A 17,698-nucleotide genomic window follows, 5' to 3' on the forward strand; every position below is an offset into this window, starting at 1 on the left:
AACAACAACACAAAAACAAATGATAGGCATCGAAGTAATTTATCGTGTAACAATCATCAATTGTTCGGTTTAGTTCTACGCTATACACAGGGTCCATCTTTGATGGAAATATCATCAAGCGCGGCGTCCCCCTTAAAGCCAGACCCTCTGGTCACTTGGAAGTCAATTTTGTAGGGCTGAGTTTGCGAAGGAATGGTCATTTTTGCCTCCAACCAACGTGTACCCTTATTCCCGGATTCGTGTAGAATGGTAGTGCCGTTGCCAGTTGTTGGCTAAATCAAATTAGAAAAGTTCTTTAGAATATTTCAATAAAACAAAACGATTTAGGTTAAGGGCACTCACTCGATATCAAACATGTAATAAAAATGATAATGTATGTATTGTGTACGTAAAACGAAATAATTTAAGTTAATCAATGATTTCTCATCCCTATTTTTAAGGTCTTCCGTTTCCAACGGAAGACCTTATAGTTTTCGTACTGTTTCTTCTTATTATTATTTTTTTCCCCAAATTTTGTGCACGCGATATCTCGAAATCTATTCGGCCGATTTCGACCATTTTTTCACAGATGATTGCCAGTGGTCATAATTCTAGAAGTTTTTTGAAATTTTGAAATCGTCACTTCCGGTTCCGATTTACGGCCGATTTTGTAAATTTTTACGACCAATTTTGTGCAGACATAAACTCAGAGACTATCAGAGATATGAATATAAAATTTTCAGGATAGGTAGACCATAGATTGAAGTTGTGCACAATGCAGTTTTTTTATGCCAGTGGCGCAAACTTTAGGAGCTCGCCAGGGCTCGAAAATTGGATACGAATTTTGAATCAAAATTTTCATACGCTTTGATCTGTATCTTTTTATCAGTTAATATTTTGTTAACATATATATAACAAAAGTGGTAGATAATTAAAAGTTCTTTCCAACAAATTCAACAAAAAGGGGCTGGCCCCTTTTTTTAGGGGCCAAGACACTTGTAAACTATAATACAAATAACTTAAAGACGATAAAGATGTTGTAATGCATTATAGAAGGAAAGTTGTTGATCGTAACAATATATATCAGGTAAAATCATTGCCACGCCCATTTATCATGTAATTAGGGAGTTTAGGGGCCAAAGTTCTTAAACTTTGACGCAATATATCTAGAAAAGGAGACATATTTTGTAAAGCATTATAGAAGAGAAAATGTTTGCATTGATGATTCTTATTAGTTCCATTAATCAAAACACAAAAGTCTGTCCCCATTTAGGATCTAGAGGGCTGGCCCCTAAAATATTCAATCATTTGTATCTAAAATATGAACAACAATTCTACATAAGTGTAAGAACAAAAATTGTTAGTATTAGTGAAACCTTTCGAATGAACTCAAGAAAAAAGGGGCTGGCCCCTTTAATTAGGGTTCAAGACACTCGTAAACTCTATTACAAATACCTTAAAAACTATCAAGATTTTGTAATGCATTTAAGAAGCAACGTTGTTGATCGTAACAATATCTATCAGGTAAAATCATTGCCACGCCCATTTATTACGTAATTAGGGATTTTTAGGGGCCAAAGTACTTAAACATTGACGCAATATATCTAGAAAAGGAGACATATTTTGTTAAGTATTGTAGAAGAGAAAATGTTTGCATTGATGATTCTAACCAGTTTCATTAATCAAAACACCAAAGTCTGTTTCCATTAATAAGGATCTAGAGGGCTGGCCCCTTAAATATTCAATCATTTGTATCTAAAATATGAACAACAATTCTACATAAGTGTAAGAACAAAAATTGTTAGTATTAGTTAGACTTTTTGAGTGAACTCAAGAAAAAGGGGCTGGCCCCTTAAATTAGGGTCAAGACACTCGAAAATCTATTACAACTAACTTAAAAACTATCAAAATTTTGCAATGCATTATAGAAACAAAGTTGTTGATCGTAACAATATAAGTTTGTAAAACTCATTTCCAAACCCATTGATGACGTAATCTTGGATTCTAGGGGACCAAAACTTAAATCTTAAATGTGCTGTATGTGATAAAGCAAAACTCTTTGTTAAGCATTTTAAAGGATATTGACGATCGTATACAATATCTGAAATGGAGTGGTTATCTGAAATTAGATTGATATTTTAATCATATCGTTCAAAAATTGAACGGAAGACCTACTCGTTACTCGTAACGAGATCGTATCTAGTTTTTTCTCCTGTTTATGAATTGTTTACTTACTTTTTCATTTAACATAATAACGAGAAGAGAAACTCCATTTGAAATGTACCTGAACAATAACATCCAAGTCCCCCATTTCGGCCCCGTTCATGTTGTACCAGAAATGCAGGCACGCCTCCTGATTGGAAGGTAACTGGGGGGATAAGAAAGAGCCCTTGAGTCCGGGGCTGCCGCCGGATGTTTCAACAAATATGTAAGACCCGGAACCTTGAGAAATCGTAAACTCGGCCTAATACAATTGCATACAGTAGTGCATAAGTGTGGATTTAGATTTAAGATCATTAACGTATAATTTCTACTTCTAGTATCTAAGAAATATTTCAAGCATTAAATGATTAACGTCGCTAGATTTAACTCCGGATATGATATACTGACACATTTTTAACAGTTTTTTAATGTAATGATGGGACTGTTGTTTCAAATGTGAAGAACCGATGGACGAATGATAATGTTTTAATTTGTTTCATTATGTCCACATTATCTTTAACCAAGAAGCTTGTATAGTTGCAGGATAACTAATCAATAGAATACAATTTTGAAAGTTCGTAGTATCCATGCCTTTTTTATTTCTTATAAATGCTATAAAGAGTATCTAATCAAATTTAACATACACGTACTAAGACTATTAATCTATTAGATGCATGATTTTAAATATAATCATGTTCAAGTACCAAAACACGCAATGATAATTAATTATAGAAAAAATACCACTAATATGGGATCAGTGAATTTGGCTGTACTAATTGTTGGAGAAACTGTAGATGAATATTTTGCTTGAATATGGCGGCAGTTTTTCGAACAATCGGGAATTCTTCTTAATGTGAAGATAGGATCAATATAAAATGTTTTAAAAAAGTTTAACTTCAAAGAACTTGCCACTGGTATGATCCCTATCTGGACCAGTGCCTATGGAAGGTGTCACCCCTTTAGCCCTACTCCATCGGAGCTGGTAAGTTGTAGATGACTGGGCCCTGAAACCTTGACCGTCGCATATATCCCCATCAAAGTTACAGGTTAAATTAACAGCTAAAAGACAACAAAATTATGGGTCTAATTATTTCCAAAATTGACACCAACTAAAGCAAAATATATTGATACAAAATGTGATAAACAAATAAATAGATAAATATACAATTAAACGATATCGATTTTAATTTTTGTCCTTGGAGTTAAAAATAGATCAAATACTAGCGCTCAAAAGATAACTTTAATTGGTTAGTAGTTTATGTTGTTTCTAAATAAATTGTCGATGCGATACAAACGAAGTTTTCAGATGAAGTTTCCAACCAATCTGAATAATTACCAATTTTATCACCAATGATAAATGACAATAACAAACTCTCAATCTAACTAATATTGAGCAATTTTCAAATTGAAAAAAAAATGAAAAATAATTAATCTAGATTGGTATATATTGTATATGGACACCAATGAAAACATTGACTGTCTAGTTAAGTACTTTCAACTTGAAAAAAAAATGAAAAATAATTAATCTAGATTGGTATATATTGTATATGGACACCAATGAAAACATTGACTGTCTAGTTAAGTACTTACGTATTCTAGTATGACAATCACATTGTCCTGTCCTAAATTCAATATCATCAATTCCAATGTCCGAGTGGTAACTCTGACCACGCATAGCCTCGATCTGGGGAATGTAATCATGGCCACCTTGTTCTAGCAGAACACACGCCTCGTTCCACTTGTCGCCCTGGTCGCCAGACACTTTCCATATCTCCACACTGGAGTTTGTCTTACAGTCCTAAATATTAACAATTCAGAAACTGGTATTTGAACGTATACATGTGGGATCAGTTGTAAAAAGAGACCATCATCATTATCATCATAATCACCATCATCGTCATTATCATGTCTTCTTATCTGTATATAAAAACCCAACTTTCTTATTGTTTTTGTACTGATGCAAAAGAATGGGGTGGATGAGTTGAACTGGAAGGATCATACCTTTATTAGTTGGATAAGTTCCCCCATTTTAATTGTAAAAATGCATATTGCAAACAAACAAAAACCAAAAAAATAAACTAAATACTTAAAGTAAATCCACCTTCCTGTGACATCATACGTTTTACATAAACCATGTAATTTCTATGTAATCATAGGTGCACGTCAAAAACTCAAATCATTGTTTACTTGGAGATATTTAATAAGCGTTTTTCATCCTTATATTCGACAAAATTCAATAATGACAAAGGGAAATAACTTTTTTCTACTTTTCTCTAAGTGATATATCTAAATGCTATAATTTTTCTAATGTAAACAATTTTTTCTTTTTTCTAAATTAATTTTAGTTTTCTGGCATAGTAAGCAATAAAATTTAAATAGACAAACAAGTATCCATCCACTTATATTTAATTTTTAAACAAAAAAGTGTGATTTTCAGATGGTAATTTCAGCCTTTGGTTTTTATTATCTTACATCTTTAATAGTATGGATACATATATATCTTAATTATTTTTTGATGAAATTCAAGTCCAATAAGTTAAAAAAAAAGTTAAATTTTTAACTTTGAACCCATGATTTCATAGGAACGGAGTTACCTTAAAAGTGTGTAATTTCTAGCGACTATGACAAAAACATATTATAATACATTTCCATAACCATTTATCCTTAAATATTGCAATAAAATGTTTTAAAGTATTGAAGTTAGGCGTTATCAATGAATTAAAATATAACAAACCCTATAAAACGTCAACTTGAAGGATAAATCGTTAATGGAAAACAAACTGTTGTCAGACATTTAACGGGCACTCTATTCAATAATTGTTTAATCAGAAATTGATACCAGTGGCATGTTCATTTATATTTATGCACGATGTATTAATGCCATAAATGAATACTATAGTACATTACGCCAAATTGCATTTTTAAAATGTGACCATTTAAAAGAGTAAATACTTATTGGATGGGGCATGGTCACGATTTTGGTCAAATTTTATTTTCTGTTTTTATAATTTATAATGCTTTTGGAATGCATTTCTAACGATAAATCAAAAATTGAGAGTCAGACCCAGAGTTTTAAGTATGATACAGGGATCACAATTCTTTGTTATGTAAACAAGGTTCATGACGTGTTTTTGTTTACATAGGTTCAATATACCGGTAAAAAATCTTTTTCAGGCTGATTTGTCTATCTTCTTATTCATTTTAAGCATAAATAAACAGTCCCTAACGATTAATATATTCATGTTAGATTTTAAACTGGAATTTTCACTTCAACATTCAAAATGTAAAGAAAAGCTTTGTTTACATAGCAAAGTATTGTAAGCCCTGCAACTAGCTAATAACTCACCAAATGACTCTCACATTTTTGTTGCCTATCAGAAATGCCTTTCTAAAGCATTGTAAACATTAAAATCGGAAAAATTATTTTTTACCAAAATCGTGACCATGCCCCTTTTATCATTTAACAGTACCCCCAAAAAATTCTAAAATCACCTTTGCTAATATTCGTAACGATCCCATACTATTTCCATACATATGGTACCAAAAGTGAACACAGAACGGCTGCCCTGCTGGCAGGGTCTTATACTGTAGGACTGCTGTGTTGCTGGTGGCAGCTGGACTGGAAGCCTCCATATACATGTAGTACCCGCCATCTGTCATCAAAGTCAAACTCCATTATAAAAATCTTGATCAATGACAATTTTCAAATTCTTCAATTTTGTTCTCAAACTCGATTATGAAAAACTTGATCAATGACAATTTTTAAATGCTTAAATTGTCATCCTCTGCAGAATTTAGATTATAAATTGCTATTATTGTATTTTAGTAAACACAATGTGCAAAAAAACCATGCACAACAATAACACGCAAGTAAAACTACATTGTACACAAACTCCGATCATTTCATGTATGGAGATTACAAACAGTAAATGTATTGGAACTATACTGTTAGGGTTTGTGTGGTCAGCGGAAGGTCCTGTTTGGGAAGATGGAGTACTTCCGGTCTGCTTTACCCAATCTAAGTTGTCTCCAGTCTGAATATTTTTCCAATTACATTGTTCTGTGCTCTTAAATGTGCAAATTTCAGTTTCTGAAAAAATAAATAAATAGAAACCACTTCGCTTTAAATACAGAAAAACCAAAATAATCAGCAAAGAAACCAAATACCCTCCGTACCATTGACAATCAATTTGATTTCGCCCCAATCCGTTCCAGCTCTGTTTTTTGCAATACATTTGTAGGTCCCAGCACTGGACAAGGATGCATTCGTTATAACTAGAGGCTGTCCATTTCTTTGATATGTAGAACAGGCACTGGCTTTATCCCACGTAAAGCTGGGACCTGGGAAGCCAGTGACATTGCAGGGTATCACTGCTCTGTCTCCTTTCTGTACCACAATTGTCTGGTTCTTGTTTATTATTTCTGGTTTCTTGTCCGCTGTTAGATAAAAAAAATCGTTCAGCGTTTTAATTTTCATTTTTTTTGTTTCTACCATTTTTATAGACATTTTCATATTACATTTGTCGCTATCAATCAATACATTGTATGCTATTTTAATTAATTTCTTTTCATCTAAATATTTGTATCTTACCTCAGATTAATATTATACGAAAATGATAAAAAGCATTACCAGGTGGGCATTCCTTATTGGAGAAGCTGACGTCATCAATGGCCACATCAGAAGCCGAATTTCCTCTTTCAGCCTCGAATATAATTTGTCGTCCGTGGGTGTCTACAGGAATGTCAACTCTGGCTTGTTTCCAACCTGTTCCCGAACTTGTCAACTTTAGAAGTGTAGCTTCGTCTAGACTACAGGCCTTCAGAGAAAACAATAATTTTTCTACTCTTTTACATACAAATAGCAAAGAAAAACCTAGAGAAAAAAACATTGTTTTGTTTGCACAAACCAAAATGGGAATAAACGAAAAAAAAATTCATTAATCCTATTTCCTTTCGAAACTTGGAAAGTATATCTTGATTAAAAGATTTAGGCACGTACTTTTGTTTTCACTTTTAAAATTGCTCCAGATGCGCTATCAACATAATACCAGAAGGTTAAGCAGTGTTTCTCTTGCGCTGGGATGAAAAAGGACTCCAGTTTACCCTTCTGCCCCGTTGTCATTGCGCTACTGTCGATGTTCGCATAGTTACCTCCTCCTCCTTTTGTATTTTTTTTTAAAAAAGTATGTCTTAAATTTCCTAACATAACATAATTCTAATTGCATTTTTCAATCAAACCGTCATAAACATCAATTAGGTAATGCATATGGTAACGTTAAAAACTTTATTTTCAGATTTACTCTTTTTACATCCAACATGTGTACGTAAGTATATTGATACAAAACAAGGAATTAATTAAAGCATTCTTTCAGTTACACGACTCAATTTACTCTGGTCTATTTTGAAATCTATTGTCAACTAGATATGGGGACACGTAGTATCGTGACGTCAAGTAGCAATATCCCCGATCGCTGGTTAAAGAGTTTGATATATTTTTAGACGTAGTGCTCGTAAAAAAATACTAAGAAGTTAATCACAATATTTAAGAGCTTAAAAGTATAATATAGTTGATGGTCTATCTGTTTTAATGGATTTTGTTAAGTTTAATAAAATCTCGATAATAGTCTATATAAACAAACTTTCCCAGGTGAATGGTCCGCTATTGACGTGAGTAGTAGCCTATTTTTTCATAATTTCTCAATTATATTCCAGTGGGGTCACATACTATAGTATAGTAAAATGTATCTGGCATGTAAAATAACCCCCCTTCGTGTTTGATTGTAAGAAACAAATGTACACCGGGATATCATTTTTTCAGGTGATATATATAAACAAACCTTTCCCCGGTGTATGGTCCGCCGTCGGCGTCCGTAGAAGTCCGGTATTTCTAGAAAAATCTGCATCGTCTGCTTTACTTTGAGACCAGCCACAGAAACCAGATTCAAAGTCACAGGAAATGACTTCAGGGTTGTCTACGACAAAATACAGAAACAGGATACATGTAAGTCTTGGGGAAGCAAAAATAACACTAGTAACTTTAGCCAGGAAAAAAGATTTTTTCTTTATTAAAGATGTTTTTCTCTCTCAGCTTATCATAGGTCACTAAATGATTACTTTTGATTTCATGAAATAGCAATATATAATTTTACTTGCAGAATCTTTAAAAATCTGACAGGAAAAAGCAATGTATTATTGAAAAAAAAATGTTTAAATTCACTCAATTCATCCCAATATAGCTAATAGTTAAATTCTAGATTTAAAATGTAAACAATTTCTAAACTAAATACTAAAATCATATATTTAGTATATATGCAGATGAGAAAACGAAAAAAAAAATGGAATAAGATAAGACAAAAACAAGTTTTTCTGTGTCGCAGTACTTGCAGAATTAAGCATGATGTCAAAATAAGTAAAAAAGAACTAAATAAGCTAAAAATAAATGCTTTATAAAATGTTATAGTTATTCTGATAACTGAATTTTATTAAAATAACATAAAACATGAATGCGAATTTAAAGCAATTCACAGAACCAACTTTTGACATTACTTTATGTTAATCACCAACCATACGTTTTGAAAGATCATGGTGCTTCACAGAATGAAACTGTGCCGTTCAGTAAATTGAAATGTGACTGAAAGTCTACTGAAAAGTGACTGAATGGCATAGTTCTGCCATTCAGTCACCTTTCCAGACCTTTCAGTTAACATTCAGTTGACTGAATGGCAGAGCTTCATCCTGTGAAATTTTTTAAAAAATTATTTCGTTGAGTAGCTTATCTGTATTACTAGTATTATTTAATTAAGACATACCGGTACTACTGAAAAACTTATGTTTGATATGTTCATGTTAAACCAATTGTTATTCTTATTTTAAGTAGGCACAAAACTGTTCGAATAAGTAGGAATTTTATATAATCGTAGAATTATATACTTAAATGACACAATTATATGCTAACCAAAAATCGTAATTTCGGCCGCTCTTAGGTGACACAAAAGTGTTTGTAGGGAAAGCATACAATGGTCGGATTACTATTAATATTTCTATTAATGATAAACAGAACATGAAGTGTAGCTATTAATAAAAGTTGGCTAAAAGATATATCAAGTATGAAAAATAACCTGTTGATGTAATGGTAATGGTTTTAACTGAAGTTCCAACAGCGTTTTCCGCTGTACATTGATAGGTACCCACGTCGACCGGTTGAATATTTTTTAGTTCAATTTTTTCTCCCGAAGTTTTAGAAAAATTTGCAAAACATCCGTCGCTATCAGTTTTAATCCATGTAACTGTTGGTTCCGGAAGTGACGTTGTTGAACAGTCTAACGTTACATTGCTACCAAAGTGTACCGATTCCGTTTGATGGCTTTCTTTAAATTTGGGTTTATCTAAATTTAAACAAATAATTAAGATAAACAAACCAGTGATTATTATCTCTTATAAAAACAATTGTCAGCACAAAAATCTTGCATCACTAAAGCAGTTTGCTTACCCATACAATCACAGCTTGTCCCATTCCCTATGCTCCCCTTTGCTCCAACTGCACCCCTTTCTCCTTTGGCACCCTGTTCACCTTGATAAATATTAAAATTGACTTTATTGTTATATACATCTACATGGGATTCGGAGGATTAAATCATACGTGGTTTAAGCAAACATCTACCTGTAATATTTTAGTATCGCATATAGTTACATATAATATGATAATATTCATGAATTTAATTTTTACGCTAAGACGTCTGTTGTATTCAAGCAGTTTTTTTATCTAACAGGGCAAAAATTATTTTCAATTGACTTAGTCAAGATATATCTGCAAGGAATAAATATGCAAAAAAGGTAAATTACTTTTCTAAATAAAGTTATAGTATCCATTAGTATCAATTACCCACAGGGCCGGAATCCCCTTTGTCCCCTTTGGGTCCAATGAGACCTGGCAACCCTTTAGATCCAGACTGACCTTTTCCCCCTGAAGTTCCTTTCACACCTGTCTTACCACGGTCCCCTTTGATGCCCATCAAACCGGGCACCCCTTTATCACCAACGACCCCCGTGTCGCCCTTTGCCCCATTCCCGTTTTGTGGCCCCTGTAATCCCTTTTCTCCAGGGATTCCTTTTTTCCCTTTTTCACCAGGTGAACCATCTTGTCCATCAAGTCCTTTAATTCCTGGCATTCCTTTACTTCCATCTGGACCCATGTTTCCTGTCATCGAACATTTTCAGTAGAATACAGTCATGTTAAATATGGACTTGATTGGAAAAATCGCCGAGGAATTGCAATTAATTAATGTGTATTAACTTGTAATAGATGAATATAAATATTAGAGTATGATAAACTTGTTTACCTTTTTCTCCAGGAAAGCCCAAATCTCCTTTTTGACCTATATCAAACAATTATATAGATTTGTAATATTTCAATAATTACCTGCACCGGATCCTTAAAAACATTGAATAATTGATAAAGTTTAATGATCCATTTCTTTGTGTTTTGTTTCCGCTGACCAACAAATAAAATATGAATTTAATGCGCATGTATCAAAAATATTTTATTTTTGCGTTCTGGGTAAAAGTCATCCTGAAACAATCATTGTCATATAGCTGGACGTCAATTTAATACATGTATGCATTGATTATACAATAATTTGTACTATTTAATATCAATGCCATTTTTTTTCCTAGTAGATAGCTATTGCTTGTGATTTTTTTTACTACGACAGGTAGATTTTTTCTATTACAGATAGGTTAACTATGTCAGGTACATATACTATGACAGATAGATGCGTATATACTATTACTGGTAGGTATATATTGACAGGTAGATATGATATGAAACATTGATATATTATGACAGGTAAATATACTGTGACAAATAAATTTACCATGACAGGTATATATACTCTGACTGACAAAAATATAATGACAGGTAGATATACTATAAAAGACAGATATACACATGTATTTTGACAGATAGATTTACCATGACACGTAGATTTATTATGACAAGTTAAGATTCTATGACAGGAAGATATACTATGAAATATAGATTTATTAAGACAAGTTGATATACTACAACAGGGAAATGTACCAGGCCATGTAGATATCCCATGACAGGTTTATATATTATAACAGGTAGATATTTTATGACAGGTAGATATTCTATGACAGGAAGATATACTATGAAATATAAATATATTTAAAGAGTTAAATACTTCAACAAGTAAATGTAATAGGATATGCAGATATACCATGACAGGTAGATATACTGTGACATGTAGATATACTGTGACAGGTAGATATACTATGACGGGTATACTAGTAAATACTACAACAGGTAAATATACTAGGACATGTAGATATACGACTACAGGTTGATATATTATGACAGATAGATATATTATGACAGGTAGATATATTATGACAGATTGATATATTATGACAGATAGATATATCATAACAGATAGATATACTTTGTCTGGTAGTTGTATTCTTACAGGTACATGTATATATATTTTGAAATATACTAGCAGTTCTATTATGATATATACTTTGATGGGTAGATAAACTATGATGGTTAGATATACTGTGACAGGTAGAAAATATACTATGACAGGTAGATATACTATGACAAGAATATATACTTTGACGGGTAAATATACTACATAATGAGAGGTAGATATACTATGACAGGTAGATATACTATGATAGGAAGATAAACTATGACGTGTAGATTTACTATGATAGGTAGATAGAAAATGACAGGTAGATATACTATGACGGGTAGATATACTATGACAGGTAGATATACTATGACAGGTAGATATACTATGATAGGTATATATACTATGACAGGTAGATATATTATGATAGGTAGATATACGATGACAGGAAGATATACTATAACGGGTAGATATACTTTCAAGGATAGATATATTGTGACATATATACTATGACAAGAATATATACAATGACGGGTAGATATACTGGGACAGATATATATAATTAGACGAGTTTATATACTATGAAAGATTAATATATTATGACAGGTAGATATACTTTAACAGGTAGATATACTGTGACGTAGATATACTATGACAGATAGATTTACCATGACATAAAGATATGTTATGACAAGTAGATATACCATGACATATAGACATATTATGACAGTTAGAGATACTATGACAAGAATTTGTACTTTGACATATAGATATATGTTTACTTTAAAGGTATATATACTATGACAGGTTGATACATTATGACAGATAGATATGCTATGACATGTAGATATGCAATGACAGGTTGATATACTGTAACAGGTAGATTTAACATGACATTGAGGTTTACTTTGACGGATAGATATACTCTGACAGGTGGATAAACTATTACTGGTAGATATACTGTGACAGGTTGATATACTGTGACAGGTTGATATACTGTAACATGTAGATTTGCAATGACATATAGGTTCACTAAAACGGGTAGATTTACCATAACATATAAGTTAACTAAATTTGGTAGATTTACTATGACAGGCAGATATACTATGACGGGTAGACATATTGTGACAGATAGATATAATATGACAAGAATAGATACTATGACATGTAGATGGCAGGTAGATATACTATGACAAGAATATATACCTTGACGGGTTGATATACTATGACAGGTAGATAAACTATGACAGGTAGATATATTATGATAGGTAGATATACTATGACATATAGATAAACTATGACGTGTAGATATACTATGATAGGTAGATAGAAAATGACAGGTAGATATACTATGACAGGTAAATATTCTATGACGTGTAGATATACTATAACAGGTAGATATACTGTGATTGCTAGATAAACTGTGACAGGTGAATATGCTATGACAGGTTGATTTACTTTAACAGGTAGATTTACCATGACATATAGGTTTACTATGTTAGGTTGATTTAATTTAACAGGTAAATTTATTATGACGGTTAGATTTATTGTGACAGATAGATATTCTATGACAGGTAGATAAACTATGACAGGTAGATATATTATGATAGGTAGATATACTATGACATATAGATAAACTATGACGTGTAGATATACTATGATAGGTAGATAGAAAATGACATGTAGATATGCTATGACAGGTAAATATTCTATGACGGGTAGATATACTATAACAGGTAGATATACTGTGATTGCTAGATAAACTGTGACAGGTGAATATGCTATGACAGGTTGATTTACTTTAACAGGTAGATTTACCATGACATATAGGTTTACTATGTTAAGGTGTGATAAGCTCGCATTGTCATGGCAGACGATAAAGTTAGAGTCAATGCTCAATCAAAATGTTTTCATGGAAACAGTTTGTTTCTCTCGTCTGCAATATTCGTCTTGGTCATCATCAATTCTTCCATTTTCCTGGCATTCACCATTCACCAACTCCGCCAGATCGGTGACGTAGAACGCATGCTTCTAGAAAAACGTCTGCGTTTAGAAAATATTAGGGCGTCATGCTGGAATAACAACTATTCGAAGAAGGTGTGTCGATATTTTTTTCTTAAATGAGGATGAATTGCAAAAGTTCATGCACGATAAACATGGTTTGGTGATAAGAATTAACCAATGAAAGAATTTTCTGACATGTACAGTTGTATGTAATAGAATGATAACACAATATCAGCTAAGACAGGGTAAAATACTGTGTTGTTCCTCACGTTGGCAATCTTTAATTGATACTTGTAATAGCGTATCCAGCAATTAAAGATGCGTTATGATACATATCACAAAAGCGTGACGTCATTATTACGTCATTAATAGTAGTGCAGTTAGACATTCTATGACAGGTAGATATACTGTGACAGGTAGATATGCTATGACAGGTTGATAAACTTTAACAGGTAGATTTTTCATGACATATAGGTTTACTATGACAGGTAAATTTACTATGACAGGTAGGTATACTTTAACAGGTAGGTATACTATGACAGATAGATTCACCATGCATGTTGGTATACTATGACAGGTAGATATTATAATATGCCAAATAGATATATTACATCAATGTCAGATTTATACCTTTAATGCAGATTACTGTATCCGGAGTGCAGCGCTGTATCAGGAGCTGCTCCTGTGAATGTAAGAATGTTTTTATAACTGTGTATTGACTACAACAACATTCTGTACCACAGCCATTCATTCACAGGTTAAATCAAACTGATTCACAAATATTAAGTTAATACTTTTAAGACACATTTAAACGATGCTGAATTTATTACTTTCAGACGCACTTTCAAAACTAATAATTAATGAATATTTATTTCATTTTATAAAGAATTGTATTGATTCACCATTATTAATTAAATATAATTGTGTAAACTAATAAAACAAATCAAGAATTACCTGTGCGTGAACTAGGTCTTGGAACAGGGACGATATTGAACTCGTCTGGCGTCTCCTCATGTTTTCTCTTAATTTATCGTACTTGCGATCAATTTTTGGTAATTGGTCGATGACTTGAAGGAGCTTTTCCTTTTAATTTAATAAAAACATATTTTGTAGCTTTACAGAAAATATATACTCAGTCTATCAGAAAAGTCTTAAATTTACATGTACAGTGATATCTTCATTATGTAAAACCTTTCGAAGCCTGTAAGTTGTAAAACGTAGATTTTATTTAGACATATTTCCTTTTTCTGGGGTGGGGTGGGTGGGGGAGGGTATTATTTATTTGATAAGAAAAGAAGGTTAATAATTTAGATTAAAACTAAATAATTTTTTATCTACCCTATTAAGGTTCTTCTGTATTACAATTAATAATGTAATAAAATATTGTAGGCGATAATGACGTCACGCTTTTGTGATATGTATCATAACGCATCTTTAATTGCTGGATACGCTATTACAAGTATCAATTAAAGATTGCCAACGTGAGGAACAACACAGTATTTTACCCTGTCTTAGCTGATATTGTGTTATCATTCTATTACATACAACTGTACATGTCAGAAAATTCTTTCATTGGTTAATTCTTATCACCAAACCATGTTTATCGTGCATGAACTTTTGCAATTCATCCTCATTTAAGAAAAAAATATCGACACACCTTCTTCGAATAGTTGTTATTCCAGCATGACGCCCTAATATTTTCTAAACGCAGACGTTTTTCTAGAAGCATGCGTTCTACGTCACCGATCTGGCGGAGTTGGTGAATGGTGAATGCCAGGAAAATGGAAGAATTGATGATGACCAAGACGAATATTGCAGACGAGAGAAACAAACTGTTTCCATGAAAACATTTTGATTGAGCATTGACTCTAACTTTATCGTCTGCCATGACAATGCGAGCTTATCACACCTTCACAAACTACAATCAAAGTAACAGATTATTGATAAGAATTTTCAAAACGCAGAGAGGCGGATCATTGCAGGTGTTTCCTTAGTTACTTTGATCGATTAAAGGAATTTCCGGTGATTTTAATTTGTTCCTTTGCGATTCTTTAGTTATATCATAATTTATTTTGGTTGTAACGCAGTTTCTGATTGGTTAAAAATTATTTTATATCGTATAAAAAATGTTGCCTACGCTTAGTAAGACTATCGTCAAATACGTACTTGTCCGCCTAACGTTACGTTTGAATTTTGTACAATTTGACATTTTAAAGGTCAAATAAGGACTTTTTTAAATTTACAATTTATAGTAAAACATTGAATTTTAAGCAATAAATTCAATATTTATTAGTTTTATACCATATAAAACAGTGAAGCGGTTTTTAAAGCGCAAACTTCCCCAAGTCATTTGATATCGTATAAAACTAATAAATATTGAATTCATTCCTTAAATAAAGGTGGATTTGATATCAATATATATCTTACCTCCTGCTAAATTGTAAGGAAGTGATTGGTTAATAGCAGTCACGTGGAGACCGTGCATGTTTCATACACAATTTGTACGAAATATATCTCCCCTTGAGCACCAAAATTGAAACTTGTAACGCTTGATTTTTCTTGTTTAATTGGCTTTATGTTATTTTCACCGACGCAGTCGGTAAGATATAATTGTTACAAAGGCATGTAGTGACAGAGTAAGGGATAATCCTGGCTAGTAAAGGACTAAGTGCGGTTTTATGCAATTTTTGCCCCCCAAAATCAAAGTTTTAGAAAGAGCTTTAAAATAAGGTGAAAGATAGTTAAAATCATATTGGAAATAAAGGTGTAAAAGGTTATCACCACAGTGACGTCATAATGTAGAAATGACGTCATGAATATTGCATTATTTTGATAAATTGATGTTTTGTAGCAAAATATGGGTGTTTTCCGATGGTTATTCGACTGGGAAACATCGAGCGCAGGCTTGCTCAAGTACCATTTTTTAGTATAATATGTATAACTATCTGAAGAAAAACATATGTTAAAGTCGCACTTGAGCAGACCTGCGCTCTATATTTCCGAATGCAAAATATAGAGCAAAAATGAGAATATCTTCATTTGTTTGCAAATTTGCGGGAATTAAGTCATTTAGGTGACGTCATAGATAAACAGGGAGTGAGCAATGATGACTTTTATAAATCATTATTAAAGTTATAGGCATCCTCTTTACAATGATTTGTGAAGATTTCATTTTTATACGATACTATTTAAAAATTGGTTGAAATCGGGGGCAGATATTTGACCATACCGCACATAGTCCTTTCATACCAATCCTCAGGATCATGGAGCAATTTCAAATTTAAGTTAAAATTTCAATTAGGTAGTCATAAAATTAGGTAGTCATAAAATAATTGTTTATCAGAAATTTAATTGACAATGTTTTATCAATACTCTTTTCATAGCATTTCATTTTTGTCAAAGTTTTCAATCAAGAGACATTAAGACAGTGTACATGTTTGACTTCATGATCCTGGGGCCTGGCCTTTTAAACTTTCATAAAACTGATAATTTATGCTAGTTTTATAAAAGTCAACAACAACAAAAGTCATAATGATGTTATTATAAAACTTATATATCATAAATATTTTTGATAGACGGTAACTGAAATAACAGTCGATCCATTAGACAATTTAAATAAATGTGTAAATATTTGAAAATAGCAATGATTACATTTGGTTAGGGATTCCTTCGTTTTCAGTTCTGTATTGAAGAAAATTTCTATCAAGGATACTCCAAGCTATCCATAATGTTTATATTGGGAATCAAAATAAACACATTGTTTGAAAGGAAAACATTTATTAAATATAGAAGTAATAGAGAAGAAAAGTATATTTGCGCAAAGAACAGATAATGAGAGAGAGAGAGAGAGGGAGAGCAGACGATCTCTTTAAGCTTTTAAAACTCTGATCAAGTTTTCCAAAACAAAAAATTGAATGTTCTGTGTCGCATGTTTTTCAACGTGCTGGTATTAGACAATTTTAAAAGCAGTACTTCCTTTCGATATTTCCCAGAAAGAAGGGCCGAGAAATTCACTTATGTAATAATGTGGGAACGTCTTTCTAACTCTTGCTGGCCAAAGAATTTCCTTGAAATGAACATAT

At 32.3% G+C, this 17,698-nt stretch overlaps 1 protein-coding gene across 1 annotated transcript; it reads right to left on the bottom strand.

The window, feature by feature from the left end:
- Window positions 1–20: 20 nt before the first annotated feature.
- Window positions 21–15,517, bottom strand: LOC128166924 (MAM and LDL-receptor class A domain-containing protein 1-like). The gene is made up of 17 exons (XM_052832386.1): window positions 15,274–15,517; window positions 14,571–14,699; window positions 14,247–14,298; window positions 10,521–10,556; window positions 10,064–10,378; window positions 9,671–9,751; window positions 9,300–9,566; window positions 8,019–8,153; window positions 7,181–7,341; window positions 6,812–6,998; window positions 6,358–6,618; window positions 6,128–6,271; window positions 5,674–5,834; window positions 3,772–3,979; window positions 3,091–3,240; window positions 2,264–2,421; window positions 21–272 (listed from the first exon to the last, which is right to left on the bottom strand). The coding sequence occupies exons 1-17, from the start codon at window positions 15,502–15,504 to the stop codon at window positions 81–83; spliced, it is 2,868 nt and encodes a 955-aa protein (XP_052688346.1). The 5' UTR covers window positions 15,505–15,517; the 3' UTR covers window positions 21–80.
- Window positions 15,518–17,698: the final 2,181 nt, after the last annotated feature.

Source organism: Crassostrea angulata, chromosome 10, assembly GCF_025612915.1.
Source record: "Crassostrea angulata isolate pt1a10 chromosome 10, ASM2561291v2, whole genome shotgun sequence".
NCBI classification, from domain to species: Eukaryota; Metazoa; Mollusca; class Bivalvia; order Ostreida; family Ostreidae; genus Magallana; species Magallana angulata.

Bases quoted from the DNA above. Each gene is read 5' to 3' on its own strand.
- LOC128166924 (XM_052832386.1), bottom strand. From the start codon at position 15,504: ATGGCAGACGATAAAGTTAGAGTCAATGCTCAATCAAAATGTTTTCAT. The intron at 5,835-6,127 runs GTATAGTTCCAA...CTTTGATGACAG, and splicing joins TGACCACACAAACCCTAACA to ATGGCGGGTACTACATGTAT. The intron at 2,422-3,090 runs GCAAGTTCTTTG...CGATTTCTCAAG, and splicing joins AGATAGGGATCATACCAGTG to GTTCCGGGTCTTACATATTT.